The sequence below is a fragment of the Aspergillus tanneri genome (genome assembly GCF_003426965.1).
Source record: "Aspergillus tanneri strain NIH1004 chromosome Unknown AapTan_4_pilon_pilon_pilon, whole genome shotgun sequence".
Lineage (NCBI taxonomy): Eukaryota > Fungi > Ascomycota > Eurotiomycetes > Eurotiales > Aspergillaceae > Aspergillus > Aspergillus tanneri.
The window spans coordinates 1,126,900-1,145,407 of record NW_022984631.1 but is presented as its reverse complement, the minus strand read 5'-3'; the positions used below and the strand labels follow the sequence as shown (position 1 = coordinate 1,145,407).

Here is an 18,508-nt window from a genome sequence, read left to right as displayed (position 1 = left end):
GCTTGTATAGCTACGGGATCGGGCCTGCTGGCCTGATGGTCCTAGCTCAGGGGTTATACGATCGATATGGAATGAAAGAAGAGAAATCAAGAGAAGCTGACTTCTGGGCAAAGTCAATACGACCGGAAGAAAGAGGTGGAAGATGTAAGAGAAAGGAAGAGCAAGGAAGACGATGGAGGAGCTGGAAATGAAGTTATGAGAGAGGGAGAGAGGGAGAACCGGGGAGGAGGGAAAGAGGAAGAGGAAGGGAAAGAGAGAAAGAGAGAGAGAGATGAATTAAGAAACAGCCAGACAGAAGAAATACGGAGAGAGTCTGACACCAAGCGCCTTACTTGCAAGCGCCGCGAGGATTGGCTGCGGCCTGTCTGGCGGTGAGAAATGAGGCGTCAATCGCAGACGATTTTGCAATTCCCTGGTCCTCTGCATGTATCTCTCTCTCTCTATCTCTCTCTCTCTCTCTCTCTCTCTCTCTCTTGCTCGCTTTCTCTCGTCTTCGTCTTCGTTCTACCAGCAGCCCAACCGTCATCAGGCCAACCAAATGCTCCGTATCAGCCTCACGGAGCAGACCTCAAGTATGTAGCCCGGCAACTAGATCCACCAACCCCCACACTGAATGCCTTCAGGCATAGTACGGAGGACGGACTTACAGTACTTTGGGTACTGCCTAGAGCATCGACGATCCAAATGTTACGGACGATACCAATGAGGAGAGATGCCGCCGCTCCATCGTCCTGGATCACCACGTAATCCATTCCCCATTCATCGGCTCATGCAAGGAATCATCGACTTCCAATCGGGCTGGGTGGGAAGTCCTCGTTAGCACCTTGGCCGGCGGGTATTGAGCGCGACTGAACCTGGGGGGTTGTTTCATGGTGGCGCACTATTTATGGGCCGTATGTGAATGACAGCGAATGCGGGACGACTTTTGTTCACGATGTCTCCCTGCGAGGTGACTCGAGGCGCGTTGGCAACTGGCCCGTAAGCAAATCAGCTGACTGTGCGTAACCCAATCATCCTCCGCTTTGGGGAGTTTTGCCGCCGAAGGTCTCTGGGAATAGCTTCATATTAAGTGAGCTTTCACTGAGAGATCGTTCTTGGGTCTACAAGGCATTCATATGATTCTCATCAAGTGTGCAACCTGATCATATTTAAGAAAGTGTATAGAAAGATAAAAAGCCCCCAAGCAGATACACATCCATCTAGACATCCTCATCCCCAACTCATATCGATTTGCCATGCCAGTGACCCGAACCTCAGTCATACAAATCCCTCTCTATATGAGCTGGGGTTTTCCTGAATCCAGTCTCTTTCTGCGTAAATTCATTGGCGTAAACATGACAGCCTCCAAGCCTGTTCATTCACTCTGGGAAGTAACCGTCCAGCAACCTGTCGCGCCAATTACTCTCCAGCTATTCCTTCAATTCACTTCTCTTAGCTTCACTTCTCTCCTCTCCTCCATCCATTGCCAACTACTTCATCCCCTTATCCACTATGGACATTGTTCCAACCCACCAAAGCACCATCAGCGCTACTGAATTCACCCCCATCAACAAACCCATCATCGCTACAACAGATATCAAACTCGACTCTGAACCTGACAACAATATCAACATGTCCGTCAATGAGCCTTCCGAACCTGCTACTACCGTAAGCAATCAATCTTCCATACAAAATTAAAGACAACAATCTAACCAGGACCAGACCCCAACGATGACTCCTCGCAAGCGAGGTCATCCACCCAAGATATCCACCACTAAATGCGACTCCGACTCCGATGTCTCCCCATCCAAAAAAGGTAAAGTTAGAGGACCTAGGAGAACACTCGGTCCTATCCCGACCTGCCTGGCTGCCGCTTCCCCAGAGGACAAGATGATCCTTCGTATGCGCGACGAAGAACATCGTGGTTGGGCCGAGCTCACGAAAGCGTGGATTGACGCAACCGGTATCAAGGTTGGGGGGACGACTCTCCGGATGAGATACACTACTATGAAGAATAATTTTGTGTCTGTTTCCGAGGAAGATGTGAGTTTTTTTTTTTTTTTTTCTTATCTATATTCTGTCTTCTGACTAACCAATAAACCTAGGTACCCCGTCTCCTGAAAGCCAAAAAAGATGTCGAGGAGAAATTCGAGCAGGAGAAATGGCACAGAATCACAGATGAGATTGTATCCCAAGGCGGAGAGAAGTACGCTGCTGCGGTGCTGCAGAAGAAATTCAAAGAAATGAGCAAGAACCCCACTAGTATCACCACCGGCGACGATAACGACGGTGAGAGGGATGAACATGGTGAGTAAATGAGGCAGTTTGCATTTCTGTTCTGAATAGCCGGGTTTGCTCTGCGTGGATTGGATTGGGTCCAACCATTCAATGCGGAGACGGGGCGGATTTCAAGCTCTGGAAGTCATATTTACAGGGGATAAGTTATTGACTACATAGTAGTTGATACTTTGATCATGTCTACATAATGGTTCATCTGCAGAGTCTCATCGAGATAGTAAGATGATCCAAGGGACTCAAGTCAACTCAAACAATAAATGGCTGTAGGCCTAATGGGCCAAGTTGAACATCCAATTTAATTCGGTTCAGTTGAAGTTCTAGTTACCTGTTACAGTCCAACTTTAAAGTATGTACTAGTAGTTATGCAGGCGCTTCACTAATGAAGTAGAAAAAAGAAGCAAGAAGCAAGAAGTCGAAGTCCTTAACACCATATAAAACCCATGAATCCTACATGAGAAAGATAGCCAGGGAATTCTGTAGGACGATACACTTCGTTTGCAAGCCTTCCCTGCAGCCATACCAATCACAATCGGAGGCCTTGATCTTGTAGAGAAAGCGCCAGACCAATCCTCATTGTACGCATCTACATAACCACAGACGCTTACGATTTTGGTAAGTCTTCGAGAGCTTGCTTTCTTGCCTAGATTAGCTTGGCCTCGACCAAGTTGAATAGAGACAGGTAATGCATGATTGTATTCGTGATCTAGCAGAATCGTGACAGCCTTATCCAAATTGAAAACAATTCCAAGCCGTAATGGTATCTATTTGCGCCACAAAAAAAAAAAAAACAAAAAAGAAATAAAGAAAGAAGAATGACAAAACGAAAGAGGAGAAGGAGGAGAAGCGAAGGTGAGTACAAACTCAATCAAATCATCACTGAACACTCATTTCCTGACGCCCATCTCCAATCTGCAAGCTTTCCCCCATGCCCCTAGAAGAATCATCACTGCTTGTCCGCGATACTATAGCAGGTCGGATCTTAGCCCCGACAAAACCTCGTCGATCACGTCCAGTCCGTCCGCGTCCAAGCCAGTTGTGCTTGAGCGCTTTGCTCAGTGTTTCGATCTTTTCTTGCGCTTGGTCTCCTGTCTGCACACTGCTCATTACGCTGAGACACTGCAGCATGCGGCCGACAGTTTCAGTGATGACTTGTGACGTGTCCGCCGTGCCGGCGGACCGATGGATGATCGTGGGCCGTTGCGTTGGGGACGAGAACGACTGGAAGATAAGCTGGTCAGGGTTCGACGAGGTGTTGGACGCAGCGCGGCTGCGGTTGCAACTCATGGAGTCAGATGAGTAGCTGCCTGCAGCGTTGAGGAGCGTCGACGACTGGGAACAATAGCTGCCGAAACCGGCGTCGAGTGACGCTGCGGTTGCAGGCCGTCCACTGTTGACACTGCTCTTAGTGGTCACGCTGAGTGCGGCATTGCCCAGGTTCATGCTGTCGAGGCTTAGGCGGGAAAATGTAGCCTTGAGGCCTTCGTACCGATATAGAACTACCTTGTCACGGAATGCGACCAAAAGCAGGTTGCGAACTTCAAGTTCGCAGTTAGGGTAGTCTCCATTCAACAGAGACGACCAAAATTCGTTGGCCTCACGTACATTCATCACAGTCCCACATCCCTTGAACTCAAGGTCCAGGGGCAGAAAAACCGCCTGGATGAATGGAAGAATCGTGCCAAACACAAGCATCCAGATCTGCACCAGATGGGGAACCATCTTCTCATCGGGTACCCCATTCAGCGTATGATTCAAGGACGCACAGCCTGTTTCTACCAACTCCCGAAGATCATCGACAATGGCTGCCGGGGTGCGTTTCTGCACGCAACGCTGAATGTGGATCAACACCAGCTTGTTGAGATCTTCGATAGCGATGCGGACGTCCTCCCCGTCAAATATCACTAAAAGCTTCGCTTTCAAAAAGTCCCATGCATCCTCCGGAGACATGTTGTTGAGTCCGAAGCCTTGTAGGGTCTCCCTCAGAGTGGCCTCGGCGAGAATCCCCGTCGAACTCCCCAGCGACGACGGTCCCGCGAACGCGGCCTGTGATCCGACCGAAGCTGCTGAACTTGCTAACCATTCGTGCTGCTCCGACTCGGCCATGGCTTTCTCCTCCTTTTTCTTTTCCCGTAGGGCTCGCCCGCCATGCAGGAGATCTAACCCACTCACCGACTTGCTGAAGGTGGTGGACGCCGCGTTGGGAGAAATAGGAGTAAACGAGTAGAGCGACTGGGGTGCATTTGGATCTGACGGTTTGGAGTTGCTCGAGGCAGACGAGAGTGGCAAGTTGTAATGGTCATCGCGATCCTTCAGTTTCAATTTCTGTCGTGATAAGAAATGATGTTTATGCGCTTTGTCCTTATCCTTCTCTTTCTCCTTCTCCTTTTCACCACCCGTACCCTTGTCAGCCGGCACTACCGTACTTGCCGACGCGTTGGACAGGTTGTACATCGACGAGTTGCTCGATGGGAATGTTTCCGCCAAGCTGGTCGTAGAGGCGCTGACAATGCGGGACAGTCCGCTGGCTCCGGGAATCCCCATCTTGCTGGGGGACGGCAGACCCCTGTCTTTCATAAATCCATCTTTGTCCCGACTGATCCCGATATGCTTTGGCTTTGAGAATAACTTCTTTTTGGATGACTTCTCCTTCTCGCCTTTATGCTTGTGCTCCTTTTCGGGGGGCGTTTGCTCCAGTCCGGGAGGTTGCAGCCCAGGTTGCCTAGGGAATGCTACATTGGCTGCGGTTGTTGCCGTATGCGCATGTCCTCCAGACTGACCATTCTGATATGGTTGTCCTGACGGACCTCCTCCTGACCCAGGGTGAGGAGCTAGAGATTGGGGAGGCGGCGGGGGAGGCGGCGACGTGCTAGCGGGTCTCAGCGTCCGCGTCCCATCATCGGTAGGTAGGAAGACCGCCTGGGAACGCTTTGGTGGGTGTTGCGCAGCCAGTTGTTGCTGCGACATCGCAGCTTGCGCAGCGATCCTGGAGGCTGACAGGGTGGAGTCGGATATCGAGGCGGTGGGTAGGGATGGCTCAAAGAAGCCCTGGGAGTGATGACGGGGGCGATGCTTCTGCAGCTCGGGCGGGAGAGCCCGGCCCGACGGCTTTCTGCTGGAGGGCTCATGATATGGCATGAAAGTGGCTGAAGGGCGTCCTAGGTTGGTACTGCTGCTGTTGATGTTGGGAATCGACGAGGTTCGAGGGGGGCGAGGCGATCCTGGTGCAGCGCCAGGGTACTGAAGGGGAGGCGGGATGGCAGAGACCGTAGTCATATTGGACGTAATCGAAGAGGCATCACTTCCAGAGGAGCCGGGTCGGTCCAATTCGTCGTCGAAGGATTGACGAGGGTGGGCGGGAGATCTGGAGGCTCGCTCCGGTGAGACCGGCGAGCGTAGCATGGTGATGCTGATGATGATGGACGTATGTAATCCGTACCAGAAGAGGAAAGAGGTGGCGGAAACCAATCGGGGTTATCTGGACGTCATAACCATATCGCCCACGGTGTGGCTCAAGTTGGGTTGTGGTGCCTCGTTGTCAAAATATTCGGTGGCCTGGAAGGATCAGCGACCGCGAGATGGCGGAGACCAACATCTCCAGCTGCGTCAATCGTGCTCCGAAATCCCGCCTTTGTTCGCCCCACCCGGGATCTTTTTTCCTCGCTTTCCTTCCTCTCCCACACTTGTCCCTCCAACACCAGACATATTCTGGAGTCAGTCGCCAAACCCCTTCCTTAGTTAGATACTCGATAGACCGATATTATGGCCTCATCTGATACTTCCGAACAATCCCACTGTTCCTTGCGTGCGGTATACTCCGCCCCTCACTCGTCGCACACATTCGAGCACCGCCTCGCCTCACCTGCAGCCTCGTCCGACTCCCCTTCGGAAAATGTCAAAGCCAAGGTGGCTTATCTGTCGGAGCTGAGGAAACTAGTACCTACCCTGCAGAACGATGTGAACGTGTTCTTGACGGAGCGCATGGAGGAGGATAAGAAATTGGCGGAAGCTCAAGGCCGTCATATTTCCGAACAAGAGGCGAAAGAAGAAGAGAACTACGGGGAAGAAGTGGTCGAGGATGATGCATGATATTCTTGTTTTGGTCTAACATGACTGGCCATATTCGCTGCTGCACCCCGGTTACGGGTCCGGTCTTACATGCTCTGGTGAGACTTTGACGCTTGCGAAATGATTCTAGTACAACTGCTGCAGGAACAGCTAGAGATTATATATTGGATCCTTGGATAGTACGACTATCCTGGGGTATCATTGTATAAGAATACGCCCGCCACCCCACGACAATATACTAGTTGAACAAAAAGAAGAAAGAAAGAAAGAAAGAAAGGGTAGAAAATGGAACAGAAAGAGAGAGATTCAGAAAGGAGAAGACAAAGACAACATTTATCAATGCACCCATACCATACAGTGATATCCTTATCTATTTGCAAGACTATATTCATGAAGCCGAAGAAATGCGATTGGAACACCCAAGATGGACGACCGTATTACTATGCGCAAGTCAATGGAAAGACAATATGTGGAGGGCTCGCAGGAGAGCTTACTCTGGAAACACGTTGATCACACTGCCGCCGATTCGTTTATGGCAGATACCACAGACTCTTTCCTCGGTGATAGTGACATGCCGTGATCGCGAGGACTTCCCATCCGTCCCTTCACCCACTAGAAGTTCTGCCTGTGTCTTGATATTCTGAGACTTTTGCAGGCTGGCAACGATTCGGGATTCACTCAGGAGCGAATTGGCTGCGCGCATGCGGCCTCGGAAATAAAACTCGAGTTCTTTGACCGGAAGAGTCTCGGGAATGAGCTCTAGAGCGGAACCCGGGGGCAGGCGTGATCCATGTTTTGCTAGCACATCAAGTGCTGGCCCATATTGTGGTGTATACCCATGCGGGGGAGAGAGGTATAGAGACAGTAATGTTAAATAGATAGATGGCTTGTCCTCAGAATCAGGGTATGCGGTAGCCGTATCCTCCGTCTTATGAAGGTGGTTGCAGTACCTATAGTTGGGATGTTAGGATTATCTCTACCAAAAGTGTATTGAACATACTCTTCCGCTTTTGCATAGTCCTCAAGCTTAAATACGTAGATTTCCAACGCCTGTCTGTGCCGGCCCATCTTGCTGAAAATAATGGCTCTTGGCTCGAAGAATTCGGTCTCTGTGGCAGGATATGAGATCAATGAACGTGGTGAGGATTGACGAAGTTATACATACCATCACGATCAAGAAGATCGAGTAACTTGGCTGGTGAGTACTGAGAGCTGGATTTTAACATTTCCAAGAATTTAGTAAGCCATTCTGCCCGATCGTCGTTATTGACGAATGGCCATTCCTGAGTCTTTCTTTTCCGTAAGCGATCCAGATACAGAATGAGAAGCCTTTGGTGCAAATCGGGCGTCAAGTCATTCAGCTCTCCGATAACATGTTCGAGGTATTGAACAGCAAGTTTCTTATCAATTTGTTGCAGGAAATCTAGAACTTGGTGTCGAGGTAGGGTTTCCGCATTTTCAGTGTCCGCAAGGAATATCTCCATGCCCAACTCGGGGTCTTCGTGCAGCGGCCATTCCGCAAATTCGAGAATGAGATCAATCCGGTCCGGGGGTAGATTTTGTAAATAGGCTACGGTTCTCTTAGGCCCAAGGAGCTGTGATGTTGTCTCCTCGTCCGATTCAGCTTGGCCGAATTTTTTCAAGAGCTCGAGCGCTTGACGATGCATTTTCTTTCCATACAGGAAATCAATTAGATCGTTGTGGCGCCCAGTTTCCTCGAGCTTTTCCATAACCACCTCTGGATCGCAGAAATTGGCGATACGAAAGAGGGAACCAGCCAGACGTGGATTCGCATACATATAAGCTCGAAATAGCGTTGTATCAACTAGCTTTGCCTTCTCTCGCAATCGATCACCAAAATCATAGTCATGGCCATCGTAAACAAGGTCAAGTAGTTTCATGACGGAGTCAGTAAATTCATCAGTCGCTCCGTCAGTAGTTGGGTCGACCACTTTAAGGGACCCATCAGGGTTTAAGAACCGCTGAAACCTCCTGCGAACATCGGCCAAATACCTCTGGAGCTCGCGTACTGCAGATTCGAGATGCTTGTCTCGCGACGATTTTTCGGTCGATTTCCCACGGATACTTCCAGAATCACTACCTTCCTCCGTTCTCCGAAGGAAGGACCTAATGGAGGGCGTGTGTGTCAAAGTCTTCGAAGCGGCCATGTCTTCCGAGATAGTGCCGTCAGTCTGAGCCTGGTTGTCATGGGGCTTTGACTGGCTATCACTTGTGCCATCTTCCGATTCCTCTGGCTCCTCATTGACAGAGCTAATGTCACCGGCAACGATTCTGGGGTAGAGCTGGATTACAGTCTCCGGGGGAGCCGAAATTTCCGTAAACATCTCCATCGAGTCACTATACTTGCGCATGCTGAAAAGACCCTGAGCTTTTTCAAGTTTGATCTCGCGTATCCGACTCTGTTTGTTTATAAGAAGTGCATCTTCTAACATGTTGGCAAGGCTGATCGCCTCATCAAGATACCCTTTCTCCACAAGCGAGTCTATCTGGGTATCGTAGCTTAAAGCTTCCATCCTCCAAATGGTCCGATCACTTCCAACAAAGAAACCTTTTCCCGCATGCGCCAAGCTAATTGTAGGCTGAGAAAAATGTAAGAGATTGGCTGATGGCATCGGAATTGACTGGAGCAATGATAATGTTTCCGGGTTTCTGACTTCAAGGACTCCCTTCGACGGCTCATGAAGTGCCAGGAGGAAAGGGTACGAATATCCAATATTTGCAGGTGCATGGCTCCACGGTATTTGTCTGCGTCCAAGTGAATTGCCGTTGATATCAATAAATTGCGTGTTGATGTCCTTCGCCAGCAGCACCTGCCCATCGCTAAGCCGAGTTGCTAGCGGCTTTGGTGCTGCTCCGCCAATTCCGATATAACTCATACTTGCCACTCCAACTCCAGCTAGACGACCGGTTTCCTGACCCCCAAGGCCGCCGATGCTTCCGGGCCCAACTAAATCAGTGACCGACCCATCCTCAATATCCACCATCACGAAGCTCGAGTTGAGTCCTGCCACCAATCTCGTTCCAGAAACCCATGTGAGTGACTTTATCCCACTGACCAGTGTCATCTCCGCTGTATTATTCTCTAGTTCCATGTCGCGCCATGTCCATAGCAAGATCTTCCTTTTTACCGCGACCGCAAGACGGGACACAATCGAAGGAACTCTGGTTTCAGGGTCGTTAACAATATTCGACATAACGGCAAAGGTAGTTGCGCCTTTTGTCTTAGAAAGTTGCTCCTGCAGCTCGTATGACTGCAGGTCATGGATCGAAACGTATCCTCCTGACAGGGAGACCAAAACCTTGGCCTCCTTGATAAGAGCGAGCTGCTCGACTTTGTATTTGGAGAATTTCTCTAGTTCCCGAAGCAAGTCTGTACGTTTTGCCTTGGTACTGGTCGTGGAATTCATCGTTGCAGGCCTGTCCCCATCTCCGTTCTTCAATGTGCCTCCACCGTGCCCGTCAGCGTCCCCGCCCCCGTCCCCGTAATGGGCAGCCCGATTCCCATCCTGGACGTGGTCATCGTTTGAACTCTCATTAATCCGATAAATACGTAAGCTCCCATTGTTTAGGCCCACAAGCAGTCGATCGCCGTATGCGAGCAAAGACTCAATCCTCGATTTGTCCCGTTGTTTGAGCTCGACAAGAGGTCGAGCTGTGAATGCTGATAACATGGCTTGGCAGCGAGCTTCCGTGGTCGCGCCTCTTCACCTTTAAGGGCACAGGACAGAGTCATGTCCAGCGATAAAGACACAGCTAAATAGTGATGAGAACCATATTCCCGGTGTTCCGCTGCACTTGCAGTCGGAGGCAGTTCAAAGTGACGCTACCAGGCGGTGCGTATAGCGGTCTTGCTCATGTGACAGGCCTTGCCGCTTTATGGTTCGGCCAATGCGACACACCAATGCGGAAGGACCAAATCGTCATAAGGGCAAGTCTCTCCCAAGCCCTTTATCCATTCCATTCATTAAATAACCTACAGTATAGTAATAATTAATGTTTGGATAAAAATTTGATTCCTATTCCACAGAAGATAATCACAGAAGATAGTCGAGTAGTAGGGATATATGCATTAATCTATGACCAAAACTGCAGAAGTGCATGTCCTCGCTGAAAGGAAAATATTCCAGTGCGCGGTACGATGACGCTTGTCATCGATGAAAAGATATAGTTAAAGCTCGAGCCAATGTAGAATAAGCGATTGATACATCGAGCAATGGATATTATATACATTAACATGAAAAAGACACATCTGAGTGTGGTTGGGAACTGAAGGCAAACTTTTAGAGAAGCAGAGGTATGAAATATGAACGAGCGCTAAAGGATATATCGTAATACAATATGAGAAAGGCGCGCAGATATCCAAAATTATCTAAATTTGGTAGGCAGAACCAAAGAGACAGACGGGCGGCGGCGGAAGCACCATGCGTTGCCCAGACCACATTCGTTTAGGTACGCTCTAACTGAAGGAAGCATCGAGCTCCTTCAATGTGTTGCCCGTGCCTTATGCTTTCAATTCAGTAGCAGATTCAGTGGTGGGGAAGGCTTGGTGTTTCGCAGAGGTGCCTTTGCCACGCCAAGTAGACACAGCAGGAATATCCGCCTTGAACCGTTCTTCATCTGTGCCATATGCACGAGGAGTGAGCTTGATCAAGGTGTGGAGAGGAACTTCCATCCAAGGACTCTGCTCTTGGGGAGTATTGAGAAAATATGCATAGATGCAACGTAAGACTGCCTGATGAGTGACAATAATGACGTTTTCGCTGCGCTCTAATTCCATGATGATAGGTTCGAGACGTATGACAACGTCGCGGTACGATTCTCCACCCCGGTAGCGATAATTGTATTTGTCCTCGTCACGCGCTTCAAAATCTTCCGGGTACTTCTCCGCGATCTCTTCATATGTGAGCCCGTCGCAAACACCAGAGTCGAGTTCGTCAAGGGCCTTCCATTCCAGCTTATCGTAGCCCGTCTCAGCAGCAAGATGACGGGCCGTTTGAATGGTACGTTTGAGAGTAGAGGTCCATATGACAATTTTAGTGTTGGGTGGCACTCCTGACTTTTCCAAAAGGCCTGGAAGAGCTCGAGCATAGGCTTCTCCGCGTTCTGAGATGTTTGAATCGCCACCAATTTTTCCCACTAGGTTATATTCCGACTCTCCATGCTACAAATAATGTTAGAGCAAGAAGAATGGTCCCATTGAGTTGAACTTACGCGAGAAAGCCAGATTGAGCGAGGCTTAATGTGGAGGTTTTGAATGTAGTAGACTAATCGACTCGACAGATAGTCCTTAATTTGGTTGATAATCACTGTCGAGCCGACATTGATGAGCTTTACGTATGTAAAATGTTTCTCGTTATCATCAATGGTTTCGTAGACCTTCTCGTAATTGCGAATTCGATTGCGAAAATCCAGCGCTGCAACCTCAGGGTCCTGCCCCTTGTAATCTGGTGATGTTGTCTTGACCTCAAGGATATTGTTTATTATTAAGTCTTCGTCGTCGCATATTGATTCGACGAATAATGTTTCGATGTTAGCATTATAACAGCTTTCGTAGATCCAGCGACGCCGTGCTCTTGTGGAGTTTGTGGCATCAAGTATGGCAACAACGCCCTTCCCCGATGCGAACCATTGAAGCATATCTGACATTGCAGCGTCTGCAGCAGCACGCCTCATTTTCTCGCCTTCACTGTTGTGAGGGTCAAAGAAAGTGGCTGTTGGTTGCGGGTTGTTGTGTCGGCGATAGCTGCCCACGTTGAAGACACGAGCAGGGATGCCAACCCAAGCAAGATATCTCATCGCTAATCCATATGGTTAACTTCAGAGCCTAGAAAGTACAGCCGAAGTAGCATATGGCCAAAATATACTCACCTTTTCCGGCTATAAGACTTTTGCCTCTGGCTGGAAGACCAACCATGACCACACATATTTTTGTATCATCTGACTGTAACCTCGTAAGCATATTTGTTCATGAATGATTATCTCAACGCCTAATAATGCGATAAGGTAAAAAGGCACTAGCAAACGAGATGAAATTTGAAGAAAAAAAAGAGGCATATATATTTGGCGCTCTCTAATCTTTCTTTCCCCCTCTGCCTTCTGGTAGAAGTAGCAGTATGTAAGAGCAAGCGTACAAAGTAGGTATGACTGCCAAGGCCAGAGCAAAAGCCGCAAACGAGACATCAACGAATAGCGCGGAAGAACCAATAAATCACTTACACTTGCAAAGTAGCTCTTGTGGCCATTGCCCCTCCGAACAGCATCAGAAGCCATGATGGGCAGCGAAAGTAGAGCTAGATGGGTGAATACGAGATGGGAGAGTTCAGGCCTCGGCCAGGCTTATCCGACCGGGCAACTGAGGAAAGGGAGTTGGAGTCGAGAGCAATGGATAGGCAAGTAATGGGCCAGGGATTTTTTTTATTTCCCAGAATAGACCGGGGTATAAATTCTTCTTTTTTTTTTTTCTTTCTTTATCAATTATTCTCACTTGTCACCGGATGAGCAAATGAGACAGTTCCGGCTGTCTCAAAGGATTCCTTTTGCAGGGGACGACAATAGCCACTGGATCAAGAAATCTGGTTGGATCCCAATAGTTAGGCCCCAATAGCCCTTGTGGTGAAGAAGTGGAGGGATAGCACAGACGTCATGCCGCGGGGCAATCAACAGTTGCCCTTGTGCTGGGAGAGAAAGATGATTGGATCAGCACCACTAGGTCCTTGATTCAAGTCGCAGATAGGTATCTGATTCGAGGTTTTTTCTGAAGAGGATTGGAAATAATGGGATGTCTTCAGGTTGACAGTGAAGGGGGGTTATGTGCCTCCAAACAACGCACCACGTGATGCCCCGAGCGTTTTTCGTCGGGTAAACTCGCGGCCGTCGCTCTTGATCCCGTGGAATGCGCGTCGGACATCGGGAAGGCCATGATATGATCGATTGGAACGTGTTTGTATAAGTAGTCCCTGAAGAAAGACTGAGTCGCTTACCCTCGGTCTCGTAGAGGACGTATCAAGAATAAATGTCCAAGGCTCCAAGCATGCCGAAAAAAGATATTCCTAGGGCAGAAAACTACAAGCATTGTATTAGTTGTTTGACTGTTTAGTAGCATACAGTAAAAATTACATACGCAAAATAGTGAACTAACTGTATTTGGACTAGCGTGTCTTGGCATGCGTTAAAACAAAGCAGAGTATACTGGGTGTCAGGCTGATTTAGCCGCAGACTGTATCTAGTTTCCTTTTATAAAATGTCCTTTTGCTCCCCTTTGACTCCTTGCCCATACAACTAAGGCTGCCTCAAAGCCAGTCAATACTGAATGTAAAAAATGACCTAAATACCGCTAGCACCCTACTCAGTAGGCGCAGCAGCAGCCTTTTCCTGGGAATTCAACCGCTTGGTCTTCCTCTCTTCAGAGTTAAAGGATTCTCCACGGGCTCGTTGGACACGGATACTGCCACCCCACGGGCCCTCCTGTCCGTTCAAAGCATCCATGGCGGACTGTGCTTCTTCCACACTACTGAAATCAACGAAAAGATAGTAATGATCACCAGGCTCGAACCGCTTGGCAGGGTGAGGAGTGAATAGCTTGCTAATATTCTCACTAATGTGTATTATTAGAACACTCCCAATTCCCAAAAGGCAAGAAGAAACATACATATTAAAATCCCTGAAGAAATTTGTAATATTACTGTTGATCGCTTCCTGGTCGGTCAATCTTGGAAGCCCACCGACGTACAGACGGCAGCTAGAATCAGAGCTGGGCTTGGCAGCAGGGGTGCTTTCGTCACGTCGATCGTCCCGTCGCCATCGGTCCATTCCAAAAGTCTTGTTAGCGCGAGGAGAGCTATCTGTCCGTTGCTGAGAACGTTCGCTGGACGACTTGACCACACCCGGCTTGATCTTGACCGGACGGCCCAGCATATCGTGACCATCCAGCTCAGTTATTGCTCGCTCTGCCAGCTCCTTTGTTTCAAGGTCAACGAAGCAATATGATGGGTTCCGGCCGGTAAAGGGATCTATCGCGATATCGATCCGCTCGCTAAGAAGCACTCAGTTGGGACCATCTTGACACAGAAAACTCTCACTCATACATAGGAAACTCGGCAGCCGTGAACAGTGCTTGTACATCCTCCGACCTGGCTGTGTAGGGCATGTTGCCCACGTAGAGACGTCGTCCCTCGGAAATAGCTTGTGGAACATGAGGACTGGGCTTGCTGAAAGCGACTCTCGAGGTATTGGTCTTGGTACCGGGTGACCCGCTGTTCTGGGCGCTCGGGCTCTCCTCACCCTTCACACGCCAGTTGGGAGAATAAAAGGCACGGCCTGTCGTTCTGACACCATTCTGGTAAAAATTCTTGCCGGGAGCTAACAACCCATTAGTGATTCCTGAAACAATGCCTATACGCAATTCTTTTGGATCCAGCCCCGGTTGAGCAGCCCAAAGGTTTTTTTCCTACACACTTTGTTGCTGCGGCCTGGGGCTCTCAGGAGCGTCGACCATCGTGACGTATTAGGTTTTTTGACGCAGGTATATTAAAGCGTCCTAGTCTGTGAGGTTGGGACTGTTACTTAGCATGAATTTATATATTTCCTAATTCGACAAAGAAGCGCGATCGATTACTTACCACGGGGATCAGCAACGGTTTTTTATACAACAGCAAACTAGCAGCAGACAGATAAACAGAATATTTTCTAGACCAGCAAGGTCTAGTCAAGAAGGCAAAATCCACTAGAGAACGCGCTCTGGTGCTGATGCCTGCCATGAAAAAATGCCGAACTACCTTTTTTGGGTGGTCACAAAACAGAACAAACAGTGCAAACAAGACAAACTCCCAGTCTGGGCGTTCCTCTCCCTCCGTTCTGGTTGGTCCGTTAGCGAAGTTGGCTTTTTTTTTTTTTTTTTTTTTTGGCAGCTATATAAGCTCCGAAGCTGTTGATTCTCTCCTGTGTTGATCACCTTCCTGGAAGTTAATTGAATGATCGATCTCCTGGATTGTAATCATTCTAGCACTTCGAGAATGCAGTTCATTTTAGACCGATAACTGGTATAATGGTTTAACAGGTCCAGAATCAACACGGCATATTATCATGCGATTAACAAATACAGCATCAAGTCTCATCCTAGATGGCTAATATGTACGTTTCATATACCACACACAATCTCCTATCCATCCCCCTCCACTTCGAATGATGAAGAAAGATTTCACACAGACCTGTTCCGAGCATTTGTCCATGCGGATTTACAATCGTACCAACTGCTGTCTGAAGAAGTGTTTCGATACTTTTGAATTTTTGTCAAATGTCATGTTCTAGTCTGACTCGCCCAAGTGAATAGGATTTCTCAAATATTGTGTACATTCATAGCCCGGTAAAAGCTACAGTTCAAATTGGATCTGAGAAGGGATATTCTACAGCTTTTACCGGCAGTCTTGTCCTTCTACACAGTGAACAAGCTACCTCTGGGATATTTTAGTATAGTTTGCGTATTACGTAGCTGGATTTAATGCAGATATTATTCACCTTTATTGGGCTTGGTTCTAGTTAGTTTGCATAGAATCAATGCCTAGATGTATATTGGCAACGAGGGCAGTATTTCCCAATCACGTTTACCAAATAATAGTATTTTGTAGTTTAGCTCCATCCATAACAAGTTACCCCTGCAGAGTACCTGCCTCCTAAATTAGCTTAGGAAAAGGAGTACGTCTCAGGTAATCTAGTCATTTCAACATACTATTAAAGTTACTTCACACTACTGAAACGGGAAATAAGTACAATCTCATAAAGTATTAAACCCAGCCTCTGGTGGCAGAAAAGACGAGTCCTCCCGCTCATACAAGACTTCAGGACGCACAGGTTGACGTAGAATATATCTCTTGATGAAGTATGGGATCTGACGAAGTCCGTATGCGGCATGAAAGTGTGTAGAGACGGAAAACACCTGATCTAGCTCTTCTAGTGTTTTTCCCTTGGTTTCGGGAAGAAACATAAGAATTAACCACCAGCCTAATATATTCCAGCCTGCGTACCAGCTGAAAGCACCTTGTGGGGTGAAAGCGTTGCGGAGGGATGGCCAAGTGATGGCAAGTAGAAAGTTGAATAACCAAGTTGTAGCGGTGGCAAGCGCCATGCCGTATGATCGAACATAGAGCGGATATGCCTCGGCAGAATAGGTGAATGGTACGGGACCTTCGCCAGTAGAATACACTACGCCGAAGAGGTATGTGCCTAGTGCAATGCATCCTAGACGAGCAGAGTTGTGTGTTCCTTGAGGAATCCAGAAGCTGAAGCCGGTAAAAAACATGGCAACGGCCATCAATGGGAAGGTAGTGAGAAGAAGATTGCGCCGCCCGAATGTATCAATTGTGTACACAGCAGGAATGGAAAAGAGCCAATTTATCAGGCCCCAGCCGAGGGACGCCGTCAGTGCATTTCGTTGGTTTGTTGTTTCCAGGAAGATTTCAGACGAATAGTAGGCTATCACGTTCACGCCTATAGAGAAGACAGTTAGTATATGGTAGGTTGAATTCCTCCGTTCTTGACAAACATACCACAAAACTGAGTCAATGTTAGCAAAAATTCCAGCCATAATATACAATATTCTGGGTGAAATACCTGCTGCAAGAACATAACAATTTCGGAAGCGATTAAAGCACGTCGATTACGAGGGACAACAATCAGTTCCAGTAGTTTATTCTGCCCGAGTTTCATGGAGTTCTCTGCCTCTAGCAAGGTATGCATGTAGTACATATCACGAGCTGCTTGGATCTTGGTGGGCCGCAAACTGCACATTGACTGATATGCCTTGGCGTAGAGATTCCGCGACATATACCATCGAGGAGACTCAGGACAGGTAAAAACAAAGCAGCAAACCAGGATAGCCGGGAACATAGCGGATGCCATCATAATGCGCCAGTTAAGACCAACGATCCCCGATTGATCCCGTACCTCAAAGAAGGCAAGGTCAGCCGCGTAGCCAAACATGATCCCAAATGCAGTCCACATTTGCCATTGCATCACAAGTGCACCACGAATTGCTGGCGGCGCTGTCTCGGCTGCGTAGACGGGAACAGTAGCAGACTTGGGCCCGATGCCGAAGCCCAAAACGAATCGCGCAATGAACATGTGCCACCAGGTACTGACAAACCCTTGCCAAAGACAAGCAATGGCGGAGAAGCAACAGGTGATGAAAATGGTTCCTCGTCGGCCAAACCAGGCGTTGAATGGGACCGTCAGCCAGCACCCTACCACGGCGCAGCATAGGTATGGAGCGGAATTCACGAGCCCGACAAGCCAGTTCGACCTAGAATCATTTCCGCCGATACCAAACTGATGCTTGTAGAATATCTGCGCGCCATTGACGACGGTTTCGTCTGACAGCAAAAAGGCATTAGTTCGTTATGTTCTCCGCATTTTGTTTGGCTACGCCCCTCTCAAAAAGCACTTACCCATTCCCTGCACAGCAGCGGAGAGCGAGCAGAGAATAATGACCAAGTACATCGTCCATGGCTGAGACCAACGATTGTTGAATTCCTTCTGCAGAGTGTCTACCTCGTCCGCCGTCATATGAGGAAGACTTGTGAACTTCTCCGGTGTTTGGGCCAAGACAGCACCTATGGAAAAGGCACGGATGTCCTCCTCATCTCCAATTTGGTGCGTAATCGCAAAGCTGATACCTCGCTTGCGCAATTCCTCATGACTATATCCCGCGAGTGGGTTAGCTAGTTTAGCATTCAGATTGCGTCGAGCACGCTCTGCAGCTGTTCTGAAAGTGCGCCGTGGCAAAATATGCTCCTTATCCGTCGCGTACTCAGTATTCTGATGCTCAGCGAAGGGGTCACCAAAGACCCCTATGCTATCTTTTCCAGACATCAGTTCGGTTGAATACTGCTATCGCCGATCACTCGAAAATGAAGAATGAACTCGAGGATACAAATGACGATGGGGTTGAAAAAATGTTGGGAATACAGTAGTTCTCGAGGTCAGGGCCGACGGTGGCCAAACATTCGTATTTCAACAAAGAGCAAGAACCACAACAAAGGACCGAAAGCTGAGGCACTCTAGAAGTATGGACGAATTATTGTGAGCTGCAATAGAGTTCCACGGAACTCGTCCACCACTAGGCACCGAAAGGAGCCTCTTTCACTGAGTGCAC

At 48.5% G+C, this 18,508-nt stretch overlaps 7 protein-coding genes across 7 annotated transcripts; 2 read left to right on the top strand and 5 right to left on the bottom strand.

Moving 5' to 3' along the window:
* Positions 1-1,491: 1,491 nt before the first annotated feature.
* Positions 1,492-2,294, top strand: ATNIH1004_005586 (uncharacterized protein; the record flags this gene model as incomplete). Its single annotated transcript, XM_033570240.1, has 3 exons — positions 1,492-1,647; positions 1,702-2,022; positions 2,085-2,294. 3 exons carry the CDS (start codon positions 1,492-1,494, stop codon positions 2,292-2,294), a joined length of 687 nt encoding a protein of 228 aa, XP_033426272.1.
* An 856-nt stretch (positions 2,295-3,150) lies between these two features.
* ATNIH1004_005585 (uncharacterized protein) lies at positions 3,151-5,676 on the bottom strand (the record flags this gene model as incomplete). The annotated part of the gene is made up of 1 exon (XM_033570239.1): positions 3,151-5,676. One exon carries the CDS (start codon positions 5,674-5,676, stop codon positions 3,151-3,153), a length of 2,526 nt encoding a protein of 841 aa, XP_033426271.1.
* A 360-nt stretch (positions 5,677-6,036) lies between these two features.
* On the top strand, positions 6,037-6,363 carry ATNIH1004_005584 (uncharacterized protein; the record flags this gene model as incomplete). Its single annotated transcript, XM_033570238.1, has 1 exon — positions 6,037-6,363. One exon carries the CDS (start codon positions 6,037-6,039, stop codon positions 6,361-6,363), a length of 327 nt encoding a protein of 108 aa, XP_033426270.1.
* Positions 6,364-6,832: 469 nt separating this feature from the next.
* VAM6 (putative vacuolar morphogenesis protein AvaB) lies at positions 6,833-10,034 on the bottom strand (the record flags this gene model as incomplete). Its single annotated transcript, XM_033570237.1, has 3 exons — positions 6,833-7,292; positions 7,343-7,451; positions 7,508-10,034. The coding sequence occupies 3 exons, from the start codon at positions 10,032-10,034 to the stop codon at positions 6,833-6,835; spliced, it is 3,096 nt and encodes a 1,031-aa protein (XP_033426269.1).
* Positions 10,035-10,864: 830 nt separating this feature from the next.
* Positions 10,865-12,633, bottom strand: FBP26 (bifunctional nucleoside/nucleotide kinase/histidine phosphatase family protein; the record flags this gene model as incomplete). Its single annotated transcript, XM_033570236.1, has 4 exons — positions 10,865-11,524; positions 11,575-12,161; positions 12,232-12,304; positions 12,580-12,633. The coding sequence occupies 4 exons, from the start codon at positions 12,631-12,633 to the stop codon at positions 10,865-10,867; spliced, it is 1,374 nt and encodes a 457-aa protein (XP_033426268.1).
* Positions 12,634-13,704: 1,071 nt separating this feature from the next.
* Positions 13,705-14,857, bottom strand: ATNIH1004_005581 (RNA-binding protein; the record flags this gene model as incomplete). Its single annotated transcript, XM_033570235.1, has 4 exons — positions 13,705-13,957; positions 14,012-14,395; positions 14,448-14,721; positions 14,818-14,857. 4 exons carry the CDS (start codon positions 14,855-14,857, stop codon positions 13,705-13,707), a joined length of 951 nt encoding a protein of 316 aa, XP_033426267.1.
* Positions 14,858-16,132: 1,275 nt separating this feature from the next.
* On the bottom strand, positions 16,133-18,225 carry ATNIH1004_005580 (uncharacterized protein; the record flags this gene model as incomplete). The annotated part of the gene is made up of 4 exons (XM_033570234.1): positions 16,133-16,845; positions 16,905-16,911; positions 16,969-17,726; positions 17,802-18,225. 4 exons carry the CDS (start codon positions 18,223-18,225, stop codon positions 16,133-16,135), a joined length of 1,902 nt encoding a protein of 633 aa, XP_033426266.1.
* Between the last annotated feature and the right edge of the window lie 283 nt (positions 18,226-18,508).